General features: G+C 43.2%; 1 protein-coding gene across 3 annotated transcripts in view; it reads left to right on the forward strand.

Moving 5' to 3' along the window:
• Nucleotides 1–25604, forward strand: part of podxl (podocalyxin-like) — a 162874-nt gene that overhangs the window by 100277 nt on the left and 36993 nt on the right. Inside the window, exons 2-4 of one of the 3 annotated variants that reach the window (XM_041202741.1) lie at nt 2989–3414; nt 7978–8327; nt 16584–16649. In XM_041202741.1, coding sequence (XP_041058675.1) covers nt 2989–3414; nt 7978–8327; nt 16584–16649 — 842 coding nt within the window. The remainder of the gene's footprint in view (nt 1–2988; nt 3415–7977; nt 8328–16583; nt 16650–25604) is intronic. The other 2 variants (XM_041202742.1, XM_041202743.1) reach the window with 2 other exon arrangements.

The following is a 25604-nucleotide window of genomic DNA, read 5'->3' on the forward strand; positions in this document are numbered from 1 at the left end:
TTGATCCAGCAACAGTGAAGTAACAGTGATAGAGTTCCAAATCAGGATGGTGTGTGACTTGGAGGGGAACTTGCAGGTGGCAGTGTTCCCATGTATCTGCTGCCCTTGTCCTTCTAGGTGGTAGAGTTTGCACATTTTGAAGTTGCTGTTGAAGGAGCCTTGGCGAGTTGTTGTAGTGCATCTTGTAGATGGTACACGCTGCTGCCACTGTGCGCCAGTGGTGGAGGGAGTGAATTTTTAAGGTGGTGGATGGTGTGCCAATCAAGCGGGCTGCTTTGTCCAGGATGATGTCAAAACTTCTCGAGTGTTGTGGGAGCTGCACTCATCTAGTCATGTGGGGAGTATTCCATCACACTCCTGACTTGTGCCTTGTAGATGGTGGACAGGCTTTGGGAGGGGTCAGGAGGTGAGTTACTCGTCACAAGATTCCCAGCCTCTGACCTGCTCTTTTAGCCATATGGCTTAGTGCTGTTCAGTCTTTGGTCAGTGGTAACCTCAGGATGTTGATAGTGGGGGATTCAATGATGGTAATGCCAATGACTGTCAAGAGAAGGGGATTAGATGCCCTTTTGTTGGAGATGTTCATTGTCTGGCACTTGTGTGGCACAAATGTTATTTACCATTTATCACCTCAAGCCTGAATATGATTAGGTCTTGCTGCATATGGTCACAAACTGCTTCAGTATCTGAGAATTTGCAAACGGTATGTGGAATATGGAAGCATATGCATCTAGACAGTGCCAACCCATCCTCATCTGTGGCAAGTTAATTGATTTCAGGCAGAACAGCACTGGAGTTGCTATAATTGGTCTTGTTACACCCATGTCATCTGCCCATGAATTTATGAAGAAGATGGACATTTTACTTTTAAAAAGCAGCGTGGAATATGAAGAATTTACCTTGAAAGGGTGGACTCCAGGGGGTCAGGTGACTTTCTTTGTGTTTCCCATACCCACAGGGATTGATTCATTTCTAGGCATGTCTCTGGGAAGTCACTTAAAATGAAAACAACCTTTCTCAGATGCTGATGACTGCCCTCTCCATTTAAATTAAAGTGATGATATCTTGTTGGCCTCATGGAGATGGAAATGCAAATAAAGACATTCGGAGGCTATTAATAACTGGAATGTTGACGGGGTTATCAAACATTCCCCACAGTGTGACAATTGCTGAGCACATCAAACTATTTTTTGTGGACAGTGGGAACATTGATACTATGGTCATATGACAGAAACTGGCTTGTGGTGGGAAATAACTTATTAGTTTACAAGGACAGCCCAGAGTGGTCAGTCTGGGGTAAGAACCAATGGAGGAAAGTAATTTCATCCAGTTACAGGAGGAACCCTGCATGGGAACTCACTCCAGACAAAGAAGTGAGGCTAATTTGTTTTATCTGCAGAATTATATCATCAATATAGTGGCTCGACCAGAACTTTGACTGGAAAAACCAGAAACCTGCTGCTGCTTCGAGTAAGCCACTGTGAGTTACTAGCCACTGTCTTCAGTGAGCCAAGAGAGAATCTTCATGCCTGCAACATATCCAACTAACATCTGATTATAGAAGTGCCTTTTTGATTCTTTAAGTAAGCTAAGTGCCTGCTACATCTTTTGTAACCATCTTTTCTTTTGTGTTGGCCTTGTGTGAATGAGTGAGTGGGTGATGTTGTGTTTACATTTCAGGTTTTGAGAAAGTAGACATTTATTCATTCTTTTCATTTAAACCTACGTGGATGCTGGTCTTGTGTCTCTTCTTGAAAGTCACAGTGCCCAAGGGGTCAAAACACTTCTTTAAAATAGATCTTGTTGCAGCAGTCGTGAGGTGAGAAAGGGGGGTAATTGTTCCACATCTCTCCCCTCTCCATGACAGTCACAATATCTAGGGAATTCTATAGAATCTATAGAATAAATGGGAGGGAAAGAAATCAAGCAGGGTTCCTGGCACTGATCACTACAGTGACCAATGAACATTAGGTACAGACATGGTTGTACTGGGAGGAATGGCTTTCTTCTATGCTGTAAAGTTCAGTGGTTCTATAGGCTCTCCAGAAATGTAAAGCCAACAGTCACATGCCATCAGAACCCAGAAGGCAATTCAGAAAATCACTTCCTAAATTTAATTCCCTAACTCACATGAATAAAAAAAGGAAGCTGTTATCTGTGCATCCCTCAATCCTTCTTCTTAACAGTTATAGGACCATTCCCAAATCAACCATCAATACGAGGGACGGTGGTGGGGAGTACATCATCCATCATCATAAATGAAAGTATGACCTCTTCTCCTAGGCTTTATTTTCTTATAAGTGATCTTGTCACCCGTAAAGAAGACTAGGCCTCCATCTTGGGCTACATTTGAACAGTCTCTGAAAATGATTTACAATATCTTCAACTGTCTATAATCATTCATCAAAAAATACATGGGCTTGGAGGGTCTGATTAAGACAAATTGCTGGTATCCCCTGGGGGATCAAAGACTAAGGTCAGGATATTCCGACTCTGTCGTGGCGGGACCCGCTGTGGGGGATACAGCAGCCCAGCCAAAAGCCCATTGACTTTCGGCAGGTCTGGACAATCCTAGCGATGGGTTCGGCTGGAAAATCCCACCCTGAGGATGAAATAATTGAAGTATTTAAGATGATTGAAGGGTTTGATAGGGTGGATGGAGAGAAATGTTTTCCTCTGCTGGGGGGAGTCCAGAACAAAGAAGCCTTACAATTAGAGCTAGGCTCTTCAGGAAGCACTTCTTCACACAAAGTGAAGAAATCTGGAACTCTCTTCGCTCAAATAAGATGTGGTCATTGGGGGGTCAATTCAAGATTCCAAAACTGAGATTAATTATTCGTTTTTGGGCGATGGTATTAAGGGTGACTAAACCAAATGGGTAGTTGATAAGATACAGATCAGTCATGATCTAATTGAATAGTGGAGCAGGTTTGAGGGGCTGAATCGCCATCTCCTGTTCCTCTAATATCCTGAATCTCATTACTTCAGCAGGTTCTTGGTCAACAGACAGTACAAATACCCTATCAACAGCACCATTAGCAACGAAGGACAACACAGCTGTACCTACACAGGAAACAACCTCACACACTTATCTTACCACAACTAATGTTACTACACAATCCAGCAGTGCAACACAAGAAACAACTTCTAGTGCTCGCATTGAGGAAAGCACCTCCAACTTTACAACCAAGGAGCCCACAGTGATCAGGGGCAGTTCCACTACAGCTCCAGAAGTGATTAATCCATCAGCAACGAGTCTGACTACAGAAACAACAGTAAAATCTCCAAATCAGCATAGCACCACAACTGTTCAACTTACAAATGTCACATCAACATCTGCTCCTCATCAGAAGAGCAGTGCCTCTACAACACTGGACTCCACAACTCAAGAATCTGTAAATACTACAGTGTTTGGTAAGGAGAATGTACCACTCAAATCATAGGTTCATAGAATCATGCAGCACCAGAGGAAGCCATTCAGCCCATCGTGCTGTATGAATTTGCTATAAAGTTAGTCCCAATTCCCATGCTCATTCCCCATAACTGAGCATTTTTTTTTCTTTTGCAAATATACATCTGATACCCCTGAATGTTATCATTGAATCTGCTTCTAGCACCCTTTCAGGCTGTGCGTTCCAGTTGATAACAAGTCTCTGCATTAAAAAAAAATTCTCCTCACCTCCCTTCTAGTTTTTATTCAAGATAGCTTTAACTATGTCCTCTGGTTACCAACCCACCTGCCAGTGGAAACAGTTTCTCCCCATCGACTATATCAAAATCCTTCATAACGTTAGACACCTCGCAATGATCATTGTAACACGATGGGCAGAGAGGCAGCAGACTGACAAAATAAACTCTTTCCGCATCACTCTCATTTCTAGAGTCACAAAACACATGCCTCATCCTCAATAAATGGATTTGCAGCATGTGACAAAGTGACCTTCCTTTGGGCAAAAAGTGAAGTAAAACCCCAATCCAAAAAATAAGAACGTCTGGCAAATGTTGTCAGTCATCAATAATTGGTTACTGCTTTTAAAAATATATTGTATTATTTTCCTGTTGGTCTTTTAAAGGCAATCAAGTCACTATCATGATGCGTGCTTTGATAACATATTTGTAGGACATGTGTTTTTCAATGTTCATTGGCACAAGGAATGTTATTCTTGGGGAATTAAACTTCCTATGGCTCCTCTTCATGTAGGACAAGTTCCAGGTGCAAACTGGGGCTCACTCTCTGGAGAAACTTGCACCAGTGATTTTTTTTTCTACTTGCCACACCAGCTCTCTTTAAGTCCAACGCCTCTAGCCTGTGGTTCTCACTGAAAAACAAAAAAGAGTTTGAGAGTATGATATTCTTCCAGAATCGTGGAATTGACATGTTAGAAGTGGTTAAATGGGTCGCACCCTCAACTCTAAAATAGAAGGTTGTGGCTTCAAGCCCCAACCTGGAGAGGTGAGTACAAACATCTGGGCTGGCACTCCCAGTGCAGTACCGAGGGAGTGCTGCACTGTCAAAGGTGCCTTTCAGATAAGAAGTTAAATCAAGTCCTGGTCTGCCCCTTAGGATGGATCCCATTGCACCATTCGCAGAAGAGCAAGGGAGCTCTTCCTAGTGTCTTGGCCAGTATCTATCCTTAAACCAATGCAGAAGCAGATTATTTGATCGCTATCACATTGCTGTTAGTGGGATCTTGCTGTGTGGAAGACTTCCTAACAAGCTTGTTTCCTACAAGTGACAAAACTGCAAAACTATTTCATTGACTCTAAAGCACTTTGGGACACCCTGAGGTTATGAAAGGGGGCTGTATAAATGCAAGTCTTTTCTTTCCTTTTTGCTCAAAGCACATTCTGTATATCGGGTTCTTCTGCTTGACTCTGGAAAGTGATAAACTATTAAGGCCACATGTATTGATGATAAACATGCTTATGAAATGAAAACACTCACTGTTCCCCTCTCCATTGAAATTATTCACAAAAGGAAGCCATTTAGTGCATTGTGTATGCATCTGCTATAAAGTTAGTCCCAACCCCTCTGCTCGTTCCCCACACCCCTGCAATTGTTTCCTTTTCAGGTATATATCTGATATCCTTGAAGACTACTAGTGCATCTGCTTCCATCACCCTTTTAGGCTGTGCATTCCAGATCACAGCAACTCATTGTGTAAAAAAAACTCCCTTTTTCCCTTCTCATTCTTATTCAAAATAGTTTAATTCTGTGTCTTCCAGTTTCCAACCCTTATGCACAGTTCCTTATTAGACCATTGAAACCTGCAGGTTACCATTGGCCAGAAATTGAACTGGACTAGCCACATAAATTCTGTGGCTACAAGAGCAGGTTGGAGATTAGGAATTCGGTGGTAAATAACTCACCTTCTGATTCCCCAAAGTCTGGTCACCATCTTCAAGGTACAAGTCAGGAGTGTGATGGAATACTCCCCGCTTGCCTGGATGAGTGCAGCTCCCATAACACTCAAGAAGCTCAACACCATCCAGGACAAAGCAGCCGACTTGATTGTGGTACCCCATCCACCACCTTAAACATTCGCCCCCTCCACCACCGATGCACAGTGGTAGCAGTGTGTACCATCTACAAGATTCACTGCAGCAACTCACCGAAGTTCCCTCCAACAACACCTTCCAAACCCATGGCCTCTGCCACCTAGTAGGTCAAGGGCAGCAGGTGCATGGGAACACCATTACTGGTCCAAAATAACTTTGCAGCCATTCAAGTGACTTCCCCTCCAAGTCACTCACCATCCTGACTTGGAAATACATCACCGTTCCTTCACTGTCTCTGGATGAAAATCCTGGCACTTCCTCCCTAACAGCACTGTGGGTGTAAATACACAATATGGACTGCAGCGGTTCAGGAAGGTAGCTCACTGTAACCTTTTCAAGGGCATTTAGGGATGGGCAGTAAAAATGCTGGCCTTGCCAACGATGCCCATTTTTAAAATGAAGAACAAGATCCTGAGATCATTGTAATCATGGGATTTCCCCTGACCAGTGAGAAGTTGAATATTGGATGTGCGATAGAATTACATTATTCATCACTTACTTCTGGATACTGGGGCCCTTCCTCAACATGTGCTGTGGTGTATTCCTCAGGGGCGCACCTGAGCTTAGCATGGCATTAAGGGAGCTTCATTGTGTAGCAAACTGCCCATGGCAACGCTTTATCCCAACACTGGGTGCCTTGAGAGAGAAACAGCTGTATTCTCCTCACTCTGGAGAGCACAAAAATTCAGCCAGCAAAAATCACATTGGACGCGGCTGGGATTGAGAACTCAGTGTTTATGGAACAGCAATGAAGCAGCCACCACCTACCATTCTGTGCAATGCACTATGGCCCACTGGATCTACACAAATTCTCAGCACCCCTTCCTTTCAAAGCCAGAATTAAAGTGTGAAGGCACTGACTGTGAGGATGATGAGACCTCCTTGTGAGTACATGCTGGTGCTAGTGATGGGTTCATCACTACAAGTACTGATTGACATTCACTGTAACACTTTGCCCAAATCCAGATTAATTAGCCCAGCTTCATATACCCTATTTGCCTAATAAACATATTTCAATGCAGAAAGAGCTCATATTTTTATAGTTCCTTTCAGAACCTCTGGATGTCTCAAATGATTTTGCAGCCATTCAAGTACTTTCCTTGAAGGTTGGTCACTGTTATAGAATGGAGTCTTGTGCTCTCGCTGGTAGTGAGCTTGGAGCAGGGAAGGACATGTACTTTGGTGGGGCGGTCGCTACCTGAACTCCTTCCACCTTTCCACCTCACCACAAATTGAGGCCCTTCCATGGTCAATAAATGACTACTTAGGGCCTCATCCCACCACCATTGGGATTAGCCCCACTGCTGGTGGGCCTGTCTCCATGGAACATGCACGGCAGCTACAACAGTGAGGGCGGATGGGGGGGTCCTTCAATTAAAGGCACTTGGTGCCAGATCAAAGGACTGGACATCAGAAAAAGGGGGTTTGATCAGAGCCACCATCCTCGCCCTTGCTGCCGATCCCCTGCTCCCCTCTCCATGCAACCCACCCCCCCCCACCACACTATGATCTGCCCCCACCCCCCCACATTACCTGTGTCCTGGGTCGCTCCATCATCCTGGGATTCTGAGGGATGTTCTTCTGGCAGCAGCCAGCCTCCTCTGTGGTGCTGCTAAGTGCAAGAACTGTCGGCCTCTGATTGGTTGGCAGTTCTTGCTCGGCGGGACTTGTGGCCCCGGGGTCTTGATTCCAGGGGAAGGTCTGCCAGTGACCTCACCACTGCCTGATTGGCTTGTAGTTCGGTGGGCTTTCCTGAGAAAAGGCAGCGTGGGTCTCTCACCGGCTCTCCAGCCAGCAGACAAGACCCTTGACACCTTGAGAAGATTCCGCCCATAATCTAGAAAACACAGCAGCCATTTTTACACAGCAAGGTCCAACAAAGATCAGTGGGATAATGGTTATGCAATCACCCTTTTGTGATGTTGGTTAAGGGATAAACGTTGTCCAGGACACCAGGGATAACTCCCATATTCTTCTTTGAAATAGTGCCATGGATCGTTTACACTCACCCAAGTTTAAATGTCACATCCAAAATACAGCACCCCCTCTATACTGCAATGAAGGGTTAGCTTAGATTTTACATTCAAGTCTCTGGAAGTGGGACTTGAATCCACAACCTTCTGACCCACAGCGGGATGTGCTACCAACTGAGCCACAGCCCTGAGAAGCGACTGCTACATAGTTACAATGAAATGTGGACGAAATAATGTCAACTGCAAAATATGCCATGGTGCAGGGCCCACTCAATCCTTGAAAGGTGTACCCAACAGTGCAAAACTTAATGCTCAGAGTGCCAATTTGTAAATTTTACCTTAATATTGAATCATTTTTACAGTGCCAGTTAAAATCAGAGGTATGGGACACATAGTCATGGGAATTGGGATTTTTAAGATTTATCTTAAACCTATGTCATTACAGAAAACAAAAGCACCACAAGAGCAAATGAATCTGAAATTGCTCCCAGTACCATCAAAATAACTACGCCTGATCCTGGGCAAGTTACACCAGGATCAACACAACTTTCTGAGGTATCCAATTCAACGTGGCTCAACAGCACACCTACAAGTGTCACCGTCACACGTGCAACAATAAGCAACTTTCAGGCTAATCAAACGACATTGGAAGCTCCATTAAAGGGATTGTCAATCGGGACGACAGATGAAAGTGAAGTCACAGCAACACAGGAAAGTGAAACGACTGAATCGACACCAGAAAATGCGATTTCAGGGACACAGGAAAATCCATCAAAGACAGGAATGCAATCAAAGGTAAAAACAGAACAGTACAAGAGTGAGCTCTCAGCACTGAGAATTAGTCCCCTCCCTTTCTGAAATGTTTCTCTTCATTCTGGATGTCATATTTTCCAGTCTATGCACGCCTATCAGAACCACATTGAAATATTTTCATGATCTGGTCATTCTACTTTTCGCAAGAATGATATTTTGTGCGGTTAAAACAAAACTTATAAACGATTGCTGAAAGTCTCGATCCATTTTGTCCATGATCCCGTAATGTAATTTGGTGCTGATTGATGACATCACTCAGAGAGTGCTCAAGTTATCTGGTATGGGAAATAGAACAATGCCACTTTAACACAGGTTTAAAGCATACTACTGAGGCAGAGCCAATGGGCCTTATATTAACTACGCTTTCAGGATCTGGAATTAACAGTTAACAAAGGTTGGCATCTGTAATGGAAAGTGTTCCATTTCCTCTCACTAGGAACCCTCAACTCGACAAGCACACAATTCAGGAAAGAAGTGCACTTAAAAATAAATTGTCGGCATTCTTGAAATCAAGTTACATGAGGGAAGCCCAAAACTTTGCATCCAATTTCCTTGCGAATCTTCCCTGGACCCAATGAAAATTGGGTGAACATTTTGTTGTTACACTGTCTCATGAACCCTGACATTAATTTACTTCAATGCGCTAGCCAGATGAAAATTAATTCTTCACTTAATATTTCACCATCTCTCCACATCCTCTGTTGGTGATTCTTTTCTAACTACTCCTGACGCTTCCCAAGCTTTATAAAATGGCTTCATTGTTGCTTTTGTCACAATCCACATTTGTTCAACAACAAAAAAAGAAATGACCACCACGAGAAGAAACAATAAAGCAATATTTCTTTTTTTTTTATTTAACGGTCAGATCAAATTTAATATGAATTATGCATCGCACAGTGAATACAACAAAGTTAGATCTTGCTTTTTTTTCCCCCAAGTTTGCCTGCTAGTAACTTATGGGCAATGTTCCATTGAAATTATGTCAACTGTGAGCTCACATGTACGCTAGGTCCAATATGCCCAGAGGACGGACCAGGAGGTGAAACTCTGTCCAAAACTCCAAAGGCACAAAATGTTGAATGTCGCCACCACCATTCCCCAGGCAAACCCCCAAACCTCAGCTCCCACCCAAACAGGTTTCCCTGCCCAGAAGTATTAGCAGCTGCACACGAATAGCAGGCTTCCCCAAAGAAACTGACCGTCTCACTAACTGACACACAGTGTGAAGGCTTTTCTTCAAATATAACTGACAAACAGCAACATCTCCACCATAGCCTCCAATTCCTATCAGGAGAGCAACTCCACTGTGAGGGCCCACTCTCTTTTTATTTAAAATATGGTAACATTTTTTGCAACCTTGAAGTATCAGATGTTTCAGGTGTAACAGTTATGCATCAGGAGTAAGGTAGGAGGACCTCTATTTACAGCCAGAACATGTCTCATCAGTTATACCTATTGAATCTGAATTGCCAGTGTGTACATTCACCTATGTATTGACTATATAGCTTTGTAGCATATTAACAATATGGATTTTCATCACACTGTCACAGGTGTGTTCTCTCTTTGTTGGCCATATTTGATAGACATCTACAACAGTGGTATCCTGCTCGATACCAACTCGTCTCCTCCATTCATCTCAGTTTTCCTAAAATTGAAAAAGCATAGAATATTATACATAGGAGCAGAAGTAGGCCATTTGGACCATCAAGTCTGCTCCGCCATTCAATGAGATCATGACTAATCTGATAATCCTCAACTCCCATTCTGCCCATTGTACATGTGCTGGCTCTCTGAAAGAGCTATTCATTTAGATCTAATTCCCTGCCTTTTCCTCAGATCTTTTAAAATGTTTATTTTTAAAACACTTATCCACCTACCATTGAATGGAAACAAAATGGATTGCTTTACTTTTGTTTTTATCTGTCTGGCCTGACACCTTGTGCCCAGGATGGTCGGCATGCGGCCTATACCCAGGCTACTGCCAGCGCTTGTATTCACTAGCCTCTGATAGACATCATTGACTGCCTGGTTCGAGACCTGTCTCAACAAGAATAAAACCTCGTGGTGGGGGTAATAAAAATGGAAAATATGAACAATTTGCAAGAATGATTTATCGGCAGACTCCTGAGATCAGGCGGGTCTGATGCTATCTTTCACACAAAGTTCACACCAAAACAGTTCCAGCAAAGGATTTGCAATCCCGACAGTTCACACTGCCTCCCTCTAACGGTTGTAGCATTCCCTGCTGCTGCTCCAATTCAGACCAAAGATCAAATCGTGTATTGTTCACCACCACCCAGGGCAATGTGTTTGCCCACTAAGCTTTATTCTGTAACCTATAACGTAATAACAAAATTATATCCATGTACACTTTTTGAACAACATTAGGTTCAATTGTCATGAGGGCTATCACACTTTTATGTGGTCCCTGTGTCCTACGTCTACCTTAATAATGAAAACTACCTCTGTAAACTTGCCAGGTTGCAGTTACAGCACTAATATAAAAACAAAAAAACTGCGGATGCTGGAAATCCAAAACAAAAACAGAATTACCTGGAAAAACTCAGCAGGTCTGTATAGAGAGACAAAGAGGTGGAGGGGGGGGCGGGGGTTCTATCACTGCTTGTTTGTCCCTACAACCACACCCCCGCCCCCCCCCTCCACCTCTTTGTCTCTCTATCTCTCCGCCCCCCACACACACACCTTAAACCAGTTTATATTTCAACTCTTTCTTGGACTCGAACGCAAGTTCTGTCGAAGGGTCATGAGGACTCGAAACGTCAACTCTTTTCTTCTCCGCCGATGCTGCCAGACCTGCTGAGTTTTTCCAGGTAATTCTGTTTTTGTTTTGCAGTTACAGCACTCCCACCAGAAGTGTCAATGCAGTGTCTCAGGTTCACATCTCCCAGATCCTGAGTTTATTCTGCAGAAACAGCTCCTCGGCACTGGCCTGTTCCCCTGCAGCACAAATTAGATACGAACATACAGATTAGGAGCAGGAGTAGGCCACTCGGCCCCTCGAGCCTGCTCTGCCATTCAATAAGATCACAGCTGATCTGATTGTAACCTCAACCCCACATTCCTGCCTTAAAAATATTCAAAGACTCTCTTTCTTAAAAGGTGGTGGAAGCAGAGTTCCAAAGACTCACAACCCACTGAGAGAAAAAATTTCTCCTCATCTCTGTCTTAAATAAGCGACCCCTTATTTTTAAACAGTGACCCTTAGTCCTAGATTTTCCCACAAGACAAAACATCCTCTCCACATTCACTCTGTCAAGACCCCTTAGGATCTTAAAGGTTTCAATTCAGTTGCCTCTTATTCTAAATTCCAGTGCATACAAGCTTAACCTGTCCAGCCTTTCCTCATAAGAGAACCCACCCATTCCTGGCATTGGTCTACTAAACCTTCTCTGTACTGCTGTTAGCTCATTTACATCTTTCTTTAAAAAAGGAGACCAGATGTGGTCTCACCAATGTCCTGTACAACTGAAGTGTAACTTACCTACTTTTGTTATCAATTCTCCTCACAATAACCTTGATGTTCAATGGCATTACCATCACTGAATCCCCCACTGTCAACAGCCTAGGGGTTATCATTGACCAGAAAAAGGAATGGATTAGCCATATAAATATTGCGGCTACAAGAGCAGGTCAGAGGCCAGGAATCATGTGATGAATAACTCATCTCCTGACTCCCCAGAGCCAGTCCACCATCCACAAGGCACAAGTCAGGAGTGTGATAGAATGCTCCCCACTTGCCTGGATAAGTGCAGCTCCCACAACACCCAAGAAGCTTGACACTATCCAGGACAAAGCAGCCCACTTGATTGGCATCCCCTGCACAAACATTCATTCCCTCTACCAATGACGCACAGTGGTAGCAGTGTGTACCATCTACAAGATGCAGCACAGGAATTTACCAAGGCTCCTTCGACAGCACCTTCCAAACCCATCTAGAAGGACAAGGGCAGCAGAAAAATGGGAACAATACCACCTGAAAGTTCCCCTCCAAGTCAGTTACCATCCTCTGTTCCTTCACTGTCACTGGGTCAAAAACCTGGAACTCCCTTCCTAACAGCACTGTGGCTGTACCTACACCACATGGATTGCAGTGGTTCAAGAAGGCAACTCACCACTACCTTCTCAAGGGCAACTAGGGATGGACAATAAATGCTGGCCCAACCAGAGAAGCCCACATCCCGTGAATGAATATTTTAAAAATGATAACATTCTATTAGCTTTCCTAATTACCTGAAGTACCTGCAAACTAACCTTTTATGATTCACGCACTAAGACACCCAGATCCCTCTGAATCTCAGATCTCTGCAATCTCTCACCGTTTAGATTAAAAGTTTATTTTTATTCTTTCTGCCAAAATGAATGATTTCACATTTGCCCACATTATACTCCATTTGCCAGATCTTTGCCTACTCACCTAACCTATCTATGTCACTTTGTAGCCTCCCTACATCCTATTCACAATTTATTTTCCTACCTATCTTAGTGGAGTTGGCAAATTCAGCCACCATTCCTTTGGCCCCTTCATCCAAGTCATTTATATAAATTGTAAAAAGTTGAGGCCCCAGCACTGATCCCTGTGGCACACCACTCATCACATCCTGCCAACCAGTAAAAGACCCAATAATGCCAACTCTCTGCTTCCTGTTAGCTAGCCAATCTATCCATGCCAATATGTTATCCCCTACACCATGAGCTTTTATTTTCTGCAATAACCTTTGATGTGGCACTTTGTCAAATGCCTTCTGTAAATCTAAGTACAGTACATCCACCAGTTCCCCTTTATTCACAGCACATGTGACTCCTTCAAAGAACTCCAGTAAATTAGTTAAACATGATTTTCCTTTCACAAAACCATGTTTACTCTGCTTGATTGCCTTGAATTTTTCTAAGTGCCCTGCTATTACATCTTTAGTAATAGCTTCTAACATTTTCCCTATGACAGATGTTAGGCTAACTGGCCTACAGTTTCCTGCTTTCTCCCTACTTTTTTGAACAAAAGAGTTATATTTGCTATTTTGCAATCTAGTGGAACCTTCCATGACTCTAGGGAATTTTGGAAAATTAAAATCAGTGCATCAACTATCTCACCAGTTGCTTCTTTCAAGACCATAGGGTGAATTCCATCTGGGCCTGGGGATTTGTCAGCCCGCTGCCCTGGTGATTGTAATTTTCCCAAGTTCCTCCTTCCCATACATTTTCTGATTTACAGCTATTTCCAGGATGTTACCTGTGTCCTCTGTAGTGAAGACAGAAATAAAATACCTGTTTAATTCATATCCTATCTCCCTTCTTTCCATTATCAATTCCCCAGACACACTCTCTATAGGACCAATGCTCACTTTGTTAACTCTTTTCTTATTTAAATGTCTACAGAAACTCTTACTCTCTGTCTTTATATTACTAGCTAGCTTTCTCTCATGCTCTAGTTTTTCCCTCCTTATTAAGCTTTTGTTCATTTTTTGCTGTTCTTTATATTCTCTCCAATCTTCTGACCTGTCACCATCTTTGCGTAATTATATGCTTTTTCTTTAAGTTTGATAATGTCTTTAACTATTTTAGTTAACTATGGATGGTAGGTCCTCCCTTTGGAATCTTTCTTTCTCATTGGAATGTATATATTCTGTGTATTCTGAAATATCCCTTTAAATGTCTGCCACTTGTCCTGTTAAATGCCCTTATTTAACTTTAAAATACTAGCCTTGGACACACTCATTTCTCCCTCAAAATGAATATAAAATTCAATCATATTATGATCGCTGCTATCCAGGGGTGCCTTCACTAGGAGGTTATCAATTATTCCTATCTCGTTGCTTAATATCAGGTCTAGTATAGCCTGCTCTCTGATTGGCTCCAGAATGTGTTGTTCTGAGAAACTATCCCGAAAATATTCTATGAACTCTCATCTACACTACCTTTGCCCCCTGATTTTTCCAGTCTATATGTAGATAAAAAAAAAACCCATGATTATTGCTGCACCTTTCTGGCAAGCTCCCAATATCTCTTCTTTTATACTCTGTCTACTGTGTAGTTACAATTAGGGGGTCTGTACATCACTCCCACAAGTGACTTCTTGCCTTTATCATTGCTCATCTCAACCCAAACTGCTTCTACATCCTGGTTTCCTGAACTTAGGTCATCCCTCTCTAATGTGCTAATACCATCATTAATTAACAAGGCCACCCTTGCACCTTTTCCTAACTTCCTGTCCTTCCTAAATGTCACGTACCCTTCAATATTCAGGTCCCAAGTATGTCATCCTGTAGCCATGTCTCTGTAATGGCTTTCAGATCATACTTATTTATTTCTATTTGCGCTATCAGTTCATCTGTTTTGTTTCAAATGCAATGTGCGTTCAGATACAGAGCCTTTAGTTTTGTCCTTTTATTATTGTTGTAGCATCTAGCCTTGTCTGTTGATTTACTCTTAGGATTGTACTATCAGTCCCTTCCTGTCACAGTCTGTTTATCATTTCCCATATTAATACCCATCTCTCTTGCCTTGTCTCTACCCTTTGGTTTACTACATCTTCCCAAATTTGATCCCTTGCCCCCCCCTCCACTATTCAGTTTAAAACCCTCTCTACTTCCTTAGTTAGGTGGCTCGTGAGGAACACCAGGCCCAGCATTGTCCTGGTGTAGACCATCCCTCTTTCCCCAACACCGGTGCCAGTGCCCCCAAACTGGAACCCACTTCTCCCACACCAGTCTTTGAGCCACAGTTTCATCTCTCTAATCTTACTTGTCCTCTGCCAATTTGCATGTGGCTCAGGTAATAAACCAGAAATTATTACCTTTGAGGTTCTGCTTCTTAATTTGGTGCCTAGTTCGTCATACTGACTATGCAGAGCCTCCTTCCTCATCCTGCCTATGTTGTTGGTACCTACATAGGCCAAGACCACTGGATCCTCCCCCCTGATATAAGTTTTGTTACTTAACCATAAACAAAAATATAAAGCTAAAGCTTTATAAGAAAATGAGAAATTCTGATTGAAAATGGAAACTAAATTAAGTCCGTCCGGCTTGGCCCAATTGGTCCATGCTGTCTAATCCCGCTTCACCTGAAGATTATCATGGTGGCCCAGATTTTCATCCTTGAGGCAAGTAGGGGGAGTCAGGAAAATCCCCAGCTCGGCCCGCCCGCCTTGGGAGAAAGTGCTCGTAAAGGCAGGGTCTTCATTGCTGGGGGGGCCAGGTGCGCACTGGAGTTGGGCCAGTTGGTCCAGGAAGAAGTGCAGAGGCAGCCTCAGGAGCTGCCAGGTGCAGAGTCAGGCTGTTTAAAAGACCCTCCTCGATACTGCGGGACTTTGTCAGACGAACATACATATTGAGGCTTGACTGAGAACCCAGACGTTTGTTAAATTACGAGAATACCTGCTCCCCAGAGAAAACATCGTTTGGTTGACAGCTTGGGTTCTCTGATCTTTGCAGTCAATTTTGCAGTGTTTGTTGATATAAGCTGTGGCTTCCAAAGATTTGCGGTTTGTGGTGTTTGAAACTTCAAAGGGCCTGAATGATTGATGCTTTTATTAGCTTGCAGTCTAGGCTTTTTTTCAAGCACAGGAGAAAGTTATTAATGGATTAAATTTTTTTCAAGCTTTTTTTTTACAGATACCACTATACACTATGGTGCTCATTGGTTCTAGAAAGTGTACACTGGGTCAATGGGCATGTGAGTGCCAGAGCTTGGCATGGGGGGGCATGAGGGGGTGGAAGGAAGGACAGAGCCTGGCACAGGTGGCTTCAGAGGACGTAGGGGGTGGGTGGAAGTGCAGAGCATAGCATAGGGGGCATGAGTGGACTGAGTGGGTGGGTGAGGGGCATATATTGGCATGGGGGCATGAGGGGGACCTTGTGAACTTACCTTTGAAAAGGTCCCCTCATGCACACTACGGTTCACGACTCCTTTAAAGGGCCGTGAACCACGACCTTTTAAAAGCCTGGCCCAACTCCGAGGAGTAGGAGATACCTACCTCCACAATGAAGCCAGCCAGGTCAGGAGTGCCGGATGCGGGCTTTTGACTAAAGCACCCTTTGAAGGCACTCCTGAAAATTAGACAGCCTGGGAACGGGGTGGGGAATCCTGGAAACAGAGCCCGCCTGCCATTTTTAAAGGGCTCTTGAGTCAACCTGGCTTGGTGAAAATCCAGGTCGCTACCTCTTGGAGATTGATTTTGCTTTCAATTTTTGTACAAAGTCTGCCCTATTTGTTGTTTTCCAGGTCTACTGTGTGGAAGAACCCAGTAACACAAAAAACTCCTTGACACTGACGAAAAGCATCAACTGTGTAAGTAACTCTGTTCAAATAGGAGCATAGGAATCGCTAAATGAGAAACGTTCACACTCCATCTAGCTCCCCATCCTGGTAGCTACATAAAACAATGATCTTAGAATCGTTGACAGATTGGAGCAATCAATCTCTATCCATTAGTCTACAACTGACTCAGACCTCATGTGAGGATAAACCCCCCACCCCCCCCACGAAGTGATGAAGCACTTTAGAAATATTGGTCCAAAGTCATCAGTTAGGTGGGATTATCTTCATACCTGCTGGTCATAGTAATTGTTGAGATTAATGGGATGAAAACTGAGCAGGTTCAACAATGGGTTATAAAGGGGAAATGTCACTGGTATGGTAATCCACAGACCCAGGCTAACGCTCTGGGGACATGGGCTCAAATCCCACTACAGCAGCTGGTGGAATTTGAATTCAGTAAAAAATCTGAAATATAAATTAAACCCATCTCAGTAATGGCGACCATGAAACTATCATTGATTGTTGAAAGAATCCACCTGCTTCACTAATGTCCTTTCAGGGAAGGAAATCTGCCATCCTTACCTGGTCTGGCCTACATGTGATTCCACAACAATGCAGTTTACTCTTAACAGTCCTCTGAAGTGGCCTAGGAAGCCACTCAGTTCAAGGGCAGTTAGATTTGGGCAAGAAGTGCTGGCCTTGCCAGCGATGCCCACATCCCAAGAAAGACCAAACAAAAGAAAAAGGGTAAAAATTAGCACTGTTGCAGATAGATACTTGAAGGGTAAAGATTAGCAGGGCTATGGGGAAAGAGCAGGAGGGAATGGGACTAATTGTATACCTCCTTCAAAGAGCCGGCACAGGGTATAATGCATCAAATGGCCTCTCCTGTGCTGTATCATTCTATGATTCTAACAACTTTCTTTTAAAACTAATTTAAATTTGTTCATTTAGTGCTGGGCAAACCTGTTATTTTGAATTTTAACTGGAGGAGATGAATCTGAAACTGTGAGTTCTTCTAAAAAACATCTTGGACACACATAAAACACCAGTGGAGGAGTCAGGACCCACCAAAGACCACAAAGATTCAGACGTAGCAGAGAAGTGCAGTAATGCACGCCTTGAAATAATGGCAAACAAATACGAATGTTTCTGACAAGCTCCCAATTTTGCTTTGCCGTCCGGTTTGGGCAAAGCCCTTAAGCTGCTGAGGTTTGTGTTTTTTACCACACTTGCACTTGGTTGCACAAGTTTCCAGGTACACGATCCCTGCCTGGTTCATGCCCATGGATCACCTCCTTCTGACCCAAGTTCTCAGCCAGGCCACTAGATGGAGTGAACCACTTCAGAGAGAAGAAGAAGTGACTTTCCCAGTCTGTGTTCTTATTGTGCCTGGGCCCTGCTCGATTCTCGTTGGTCACTGGGCGAGCGGGGTGGAGGATTCGTGTTAATCAGGCAAAGTGTAGATCCATCCTCACTCCTGGCTGAATTAGAACGTGTGGAGACGTTTGACCTGAGGACGTAGGCAGGGAAAACAAGCCCTCGAGTATCGTGGATGAATGGATTCTGCTCAATTCTAACTGTGAAGCCTGACTCTGAGGCAGCATACCAACTTGCGCTAAATTGAGACCTGTCAGCTCTAATCGCAAAGCGAAAGGTCATGCTGAGGCCAAAGGTTATCAGGTGGAATTTTGATCTCCCCTGTAGCCTCGGTGAAAGCCTACAGCATGGTACAGGCTGTACCAGATGTGATTCATTAGAGCTTGCAGGCCTCTCCAAGGTGATATCTGTGGTTGCTGCGAGTTTCACTGGTGACCTTTTGGATGAAGGGTCACTTAGAGGCCAATTAAGAGAACAGCACTCTGTAATTCAAGTGAAAAAGTACCTGATAAGTGATCCTGAGGCAGTGCTCATTCGCATCCAAGTGCCTCTGGTTTGTATCTCACACAAAGGGTAAATTTTAAATCATTAATTCAAAAATATCAGTCTCAGGATGGAATTATTTACCTGCCATACAGAGAGTTATTGCGGTGTGTTTGCGCTTAATCAGAAAACATCAGGTATGCACTGAACAATTGTACTTTTTAATTGCCAGAAGTATTTCTCCCCAACAAAAATAGTTTAACTCCAGAGTATTCATGATTTGATCAGCATTGCTCATTGCTGACCTCAAAGAAAGCTGACCACAAAACTTTATCAATCTCTCTGATTTTCCCGCTCCCAATGTTAGTTTGAGCTTGGTGCAAAGTCAAGATGGTCACCAGGTGTCCAGCATAACAGATGTCATCAGCAGGGCTTAAGCAGCCAATCATGTTGAAGTATTCTCACAGACAGCAAACCAGGAAGTTAAATGCACTGATCATCCTTCATTTTTTTTAGCATAATCTTACAGAAAGCAAAATAAACGATTGGAACATGCACAGAGGATTAAAGTAGAAGATAAAATATTGTAAACTTTTAAAAAATCATTATTTTTAAAACATGTGAATTTTTTATCATAAAGGAGGAATTTGACATTCCACAAACATAAGATTCATTTTTCAAGGTCAGAGAGGTTTTTCAATAGTAATTATGAACTTAATGCCATTAAGAACCTAGTTGCACCTCATTCAATAATGTGTAGTTTTTTCAGGGGTTTGTACTGCAAGACTAATAGTGTACAAGTTCTCATCAATTCAGTGATTTCTGATAGTTTGTTCTCTTCAGGGCTTTCAACAGTTCTTCCTCTGGAGAAGCATAGAACTACTGACAGCATCTTCTGGAATGTCACACTGAATTATGATATGCAGATTCCAGAAGTTGGTATCAGCTTCACAGGAGTAATGATGGTGAATGCTGACAATTTCTTCCTTGTTATTAACGCAAAATCCAGGCCATTAACTTTTCAGCAGCTCAGAAGTTTGGAAATCCTTATCTCAATCGTCCCTCCATCCGACCATCCACACAGGCTTTTAAAGCACAGAAGAAAGAAAGACTTTCATTTTTATAGCATCTTTCACGACCTCAGGAGTGTAGTATAAGGATCTAGCATAGAAAGGTTTAATGTGGGACTGGGTACAATATTGCCCACAGTGTGACCTGAGGGCAGTCTTGTACTGGACAGAGATGTGTGTAGAGGCAAGCATGTAGACAGTTTCTAGCTTAGACCTTATATTGTACATACGTATATAATTACTAGTAGTTAATAAACACTTATTGTTAACTATACAAGACTCAGAACCTCTTTGTGAGACCTACCAAACACACATCTTACAACAAAGATGTCTCAAAGCAATTTGCAGCCAAAGAAGTACTTTTGCAGTGTAGCTACTGTTGTAATATAGGAAACAGGCAGCCAACTTGTGCACAGCAAGCTCCCACTAACAGCAAAGTGCTAATGACCTGATAATCTGTTTTGGTGATGTTGGTTGAAGGATAAATATTGTCCCTGTTGGTGTCACTTAGGCATTATTATCTCTTTGATTTACCTCAAAACTCGCTATTATTTCCACCTAGGTGGTACCCTGCAATACTGAGCCATTGTCGTTACCTTGGCTTCTTAACAATTCATAAGCCATTAGGGTCAGGAAATCTTTCTTGGAATAGTTGCTGCCCGCTATTTGGAACCTGAAACCCCAGTCTATTCAAAAGTTAGCAAATGAGCCAGTTGGGAAGGCTTTCCTTTGACGTCTTTAGTTTTGTAATTGAGAGATCTAAGTAATGGCCCAAGGCTCTTGTGCAGGCCGCAGGGTTTGAGTGCAGGTTCCATCACATGGACCTCCAACCTTTGCCACCCAACCCCACCCCGCCGCTCCCCCACCCACCTGCCCACAACGTAGTCTTATTTCCTGTCTTGAATATTTATAAAAAATGAACAAAAGTCTTCAGGGCAATGCTGTCACGATTATTTTAAACCATATCCTGGAGGTGAATGTCTATAAATTGTGGCATTATAAGTCAACCTGGCGTTTAAAACAACCACAAATTTTGGCCCCCAAAATTTTGTCTTTGCATATACTCGGCATATAGGTCAACCCCTCCACCCGCTCCCCCAACTTTTTCAGCCATGACATGCTAGACTCACATCAGTAGTTAACCTCAATTTCTCACCCCACAAATGGATGTTTTTCTTACCGGTACCTTATAACTATAAAAGGACCAAGCTGGCAATACAGGCTGTGTTTGCGAAGATGCGCAATAGTTTAAGACAAGTTCACACACAGCAGATTCCACTTGGCGAACAACAAAGATGGCGGCCACCCACATCAACTCTGGCAGTTCACTTTTATACCCAATGTGTAAGTCGACCCCATGGGGAGAATTCTCTCCCCCCACCGGCGGGGGGGTGCTGTGCAGGGGTGGGTGCGGGCCTGAGCACTCCCTGTGCAGGCGGGGGAGGGGTTACCTGATTCAGGAGTGCGCTCTTTCGCACAGAGGTGCCTCCAGGAGATAAGTTTTAAGTTTTAAAAATTTTAATAAAAAAAAAATTTAAGACATGTCCCCTCATGTGACAGTGTCAATGAACGTTAATGAAAAAATGTATTTAATTTATAAACCCTTCATCAAACCTCATCCCGCCCATGGATGAGGTTCCATGAAAAATGCAAAGGCCGCCTGGGTTCTTCGCCTGCCTGACAACCTTAATGTTGGACTGGTGGCTTTCTCAATAGGTTAAATTAGTTAATTAATGGCTTTAACAGGCCTTTGACAGCACTGGTGGGCATGCTGGTGGACTGCTTGTCCGCCGAGCTGAAAATCTAAATGACGCGCAGTGATGTTGGGACGCACGCCCAACGTCACCCCGGGTCACTTTACGCCCCAGCGAGCAGGCCTTGACCCCGCTCACTGAGCCGAAAATTCTCCACCATGTTTTTGGAGAGACTTTTCAAAGTTTTAATGGTCGACTTAAACACTGACGTCTACTGTAACTTCTGGAGACTCCAAGACAATTCTAGTTAGTAACCTTAGCAGGGCACCTCTAGAGTTTGAAGGTGAGGTCAGTCGCTGTTTTGTTTTGCGCCGATTGTAAGTGTTAACTGAGTTCCATCTGCACGTCACACACAAGCGCACAGGCCCCACATTGACTTGTGATCAGCAGTCGACAGCCAAGTGTGACGAAAATGGAAAACAATTCTCTTGCATTGTGCAGGCTTATTCCAACAATTCATTCTTTTGTCTTTGCAACAATCCACAAGAAGGAAGTGGGTGACCACTCTCTGGGGGAACCTGAAATTTCGTTGCAATCCGAAATTACTACAAAATTATGTGCTTGCCAAAAAGTGTGACAAAAATAGGCTTTATTCTGAACAGCATTCTTTAACCTCCTCCAATTCAATTCTTTTCTCCTTGTATTTAGTTGCTTTAGTTAATGCTACTGAATAGCAGCGACTCTATTAATGTGTCAATAAATATTGGGGTTTCAATGGATAAGGGTGCCACTTAATGTGGAAATGGTCAGCAATGTAATTCACCTGAGTCTTACCATTAATGGTTCCAAAAATCAAGAGCGAGTTCAACTTGTGACAACTATTTAATATTTAAAACATCTGTAATCCTTCTATTTTTACACTTGGTTTCCTAGTTGGAATTACAGTGCACGCCAAAAATGCTGGGAAATGTATAAAAAAAGTGTCAAGAATTAAATGTCCTGGGAGGTCCATCCCCATTCTGTCCCCGCTTTCCCTCAGAAAATCAACCCTGCATGTTCAGTACACACACTTACCATTCAGAAACCTCTAGATTTATCAATGCAACAAAAGTTTTTGTCTAGATCCCTACAAGACAAGTAGTGGAGCATGGGGAGACCTGCTGCTCAAGTTATGACCAAACCATGTCCCACTGCACTCTCAGTGTAACTACTTGCCTTCACATGTCATAGGCAGTGTTTTCAGGATTCAGTCTTCACAGAAAAACGGAATGAATTGCTAAATATAATCCACAAAACACTGGTAGAAAAATTTGGAACAGCAAGTAGTGAAAACAGAATTCAATTTAATCAATCATCCACAGGCTTTATATGCAGCGTTGTTGACACTTTAGAGGTGCTATTAACTTGTTTTGAAGCTATACCGTGGCCAAGTTATATAATTCAGAAGTAGTGATTTCAGGAGGCCAAGATTTGCTTCAGTATCTGCAGTTTGTAGGAGGAAAACCACAGTTTAGAAATAGTATGAAAGGATGAGGTAGAATAAAAGATGGGGCAATAAATCTTAATGTCAAGACAGTGAAGATGCAGAGAGGAGGATGTGTATGTAACAGTATATGTAGAACAGCACAAGCAGAGATCAACCTAGTATATGTATCTAGCTTCACCCATTAAGGCGCTGGAAGATATCTTACAAAGGCAGCATAGAGGTTGGATAGTTCCTGAGGTCACCATGAGCCTGAGTATGGGGTTAGGTATTTCATTAGCCATCCATGAAAGCTAACGTTGAATAGTCATAGTGAAGAGGAAAACAACACAATCTGTCAGGTCTTCTCTGCCAAATGCTATGAAACCTATGGAGGTACAAAGCATTGTCACTTTAAGGAGCTCATGCTAAAAGAGAACGTACACATTAGCTGCCAAATAGTCCCATTGAATTTACATGTATCATGTTCTTAAAGAAACAAGCATATCTTAAATGAACTATCCATTTATGAAATATTTTAGCATATTAATCTGAACTGACCCAATTTGTAACGCTGCAGCTTGGTTTGGTTCACAACCTATCATCTTGGATGGGCAGAGCCGAATTGTGTCAACTTACGGCAAGGCCAAAAGAGAAATAGGGGCCAGCTGCTAACTTTACCTCCTTGTGTGTGTACGTTTCCTCAACCCTGCTTCATGCTTATAAAATATCCCACTGCTTTAAGTGTGCACAAGTGAGCAAGCAGGGTACAGTATGATAGTGCACTCGTTAGGCTACTGGACTAGCTATCCAAGCACTTCAGCAGAAAATGATATCAAATCCCAGCCTGAGTTTGAAAATTTGAATACAGTTTAAAATAGGAGGCGGATTAGGCCATTCAGCCCCTGATGTCTGTGGCAATTATGTATCCAGATCCATCATATTTTTAGACTGCCTTAACCTCTTTGCTACAGTTATTATCATTCCACGAGGTGTGAATCCCAGGCTGCATTGTCCATTTAATGACATTGGGCAGCAACAGTTTGTTTCGCTGCCTGCCCTTGACATTTACACCAAGGTTTCTGGTTTAATGGAACAGAAAACTCGCTCATACCAGGGACCAGACACTGAAACTATACCATGGCAACGAGTAAAAAACTTATCAAGAGGAATCTCAAACACAAGCCAATGAATCATAGATTCCAGCACAGATGGGAAGCCATTGAGCCCATCATCTCTATGTCCCTGCTTTTTCCATATCAGAACTATCTGTTCTAGTCCCACTTTTCTCAGGATAGTGATCTCAGGTTCAGGGTTGTGAAGGCTAAATTTAGGAGAGTCACAGGAAATAGAGTGAAGGAGAGCTGGAACAAGGTGCAGGGAGGAGGAGTGAGGCTCCGACACTGGGATCCAGTAACAAACAGCCGAGAGTCCGGTTGCCAGATGGTGCAATGGGAAGATAGCAGGGCTGGTGTTCTGAGAGAAAAAGTGGAATGCCAGGCTTTCTTCATATAAACCGTGCTTGGGAAATAAAAGGGCTGTTTTCACATCACTGCCAGTCATAATGCCACCAATACCAAGCAAATAATCCACACTAAAAGAAAGACTTCCATTTACACAGGGACCGAAATGACAGTCAGGATGTCCCAAAACACTTTACAGCCAATGAAGTACTTTCTGAAGTGTAGTCACTGTTGTAATGTAAGAAACAGCTCAGCCAATTTCTGCACAGCAAGCTCCCACAGACTACAGCAATGAAGTAAGTGAAGTCAATCTGTCTTTAGCGTTGATTGAGAGATAAATATTGCACAGGACACGCAGGGAGAACTCCACCGCTCTTGGTTCAAAATACTGCCACGGGGTCTTTTACATCCACCTGAGAGGCCTTGATTCAATGTCTTATCTGAAAGATGGCACCTCCAGCAGCGCTCCCCCAGTACTGCTCTGAAAGGCCAGCCTGGATTTTGTGCTCAAGTCTCTGAAGTGGAACAAAAACCTTCTGAATCAGAAGTAAAGAGTTAACACTGTGGCACGGCTGACAGACTAATACTGACCATCATGTTGTGTACATTTAAGGCAGTGGCAGGCCTATTTCAAGCCGCCAAATGCAGTCAAGATGAGGCATATACACAATCACGCAGACCTGACTGCATTAGGATTTTTTTAAAATTTAATTCTGAATTTTTCATTAAACAACCATGCCCTATTTTGACAGATGACAGGCCTTACCTTGATCACCACTGTCAGGCCTTACATTTTTGCTTCCATGTGCAACCTGCCACTTGGCCATTTTTACCTGGTGCCTGTCAGCCCCCACCTGTAAATACAATCTCAGTCAGAGGTAAATCCCACCATAATTCAGAGCTGTTGAATTAAAGCCACAGGTCACAGGAAGTTAACTTGTGCTTTCCCAGGCTGTGTGTTTTTTTTATATACAGAAGATTAACAACTGGAGGATTTTATTGAAGAAGCTTTTTTAATTTGCTGCTAACTCAGTGCAGAGCTCATAGAATCATATCTTACAGCTCAGAAGCAGACTATAGAAACAGTAGGAGGTGATTCAGTCCCTCAGGCCTGTTCCACCAATCAGTCAGACCGTGGCTGATCTATTTCTCAACTCCATTTACCCACCTTGATTCTGTGACCCTTAATACCCTTGCCTAACAAAAATCTATCAATTTCAGATGTAAGATTTTCACTGACTCCCCCAGCCTCGGAGGGTTCCAGATTTCCATTACCCTTTGGGGTGGCATCGGCCCAGATCCGCACTAAGTGCAGTAGTGGGCAGGAAAAAGGATATTTCACCCGCTGGCCGCAATGGCGGCTTTTCATGGCGCAGCCTCCCAATCCCGCCTGATTAATCACGCGTTCCCGGGCAGCACGCCATTTCGATGGT

Source organism: Carcharodon carcharias, chromosome 13, assembly GCF_017639515.1.
Source record: "Carcharodon carcharias isolate sCarCar2 chromosome 13, sCarCar2.pri, whole genome shotgun sequence".
Lineage (NCBI taxonomy): Eukaryota > Metazoa > Chordata > Chondrichthyes > Lamniformes > Lamnidae > Carcharodon > Carcharodon carcharias.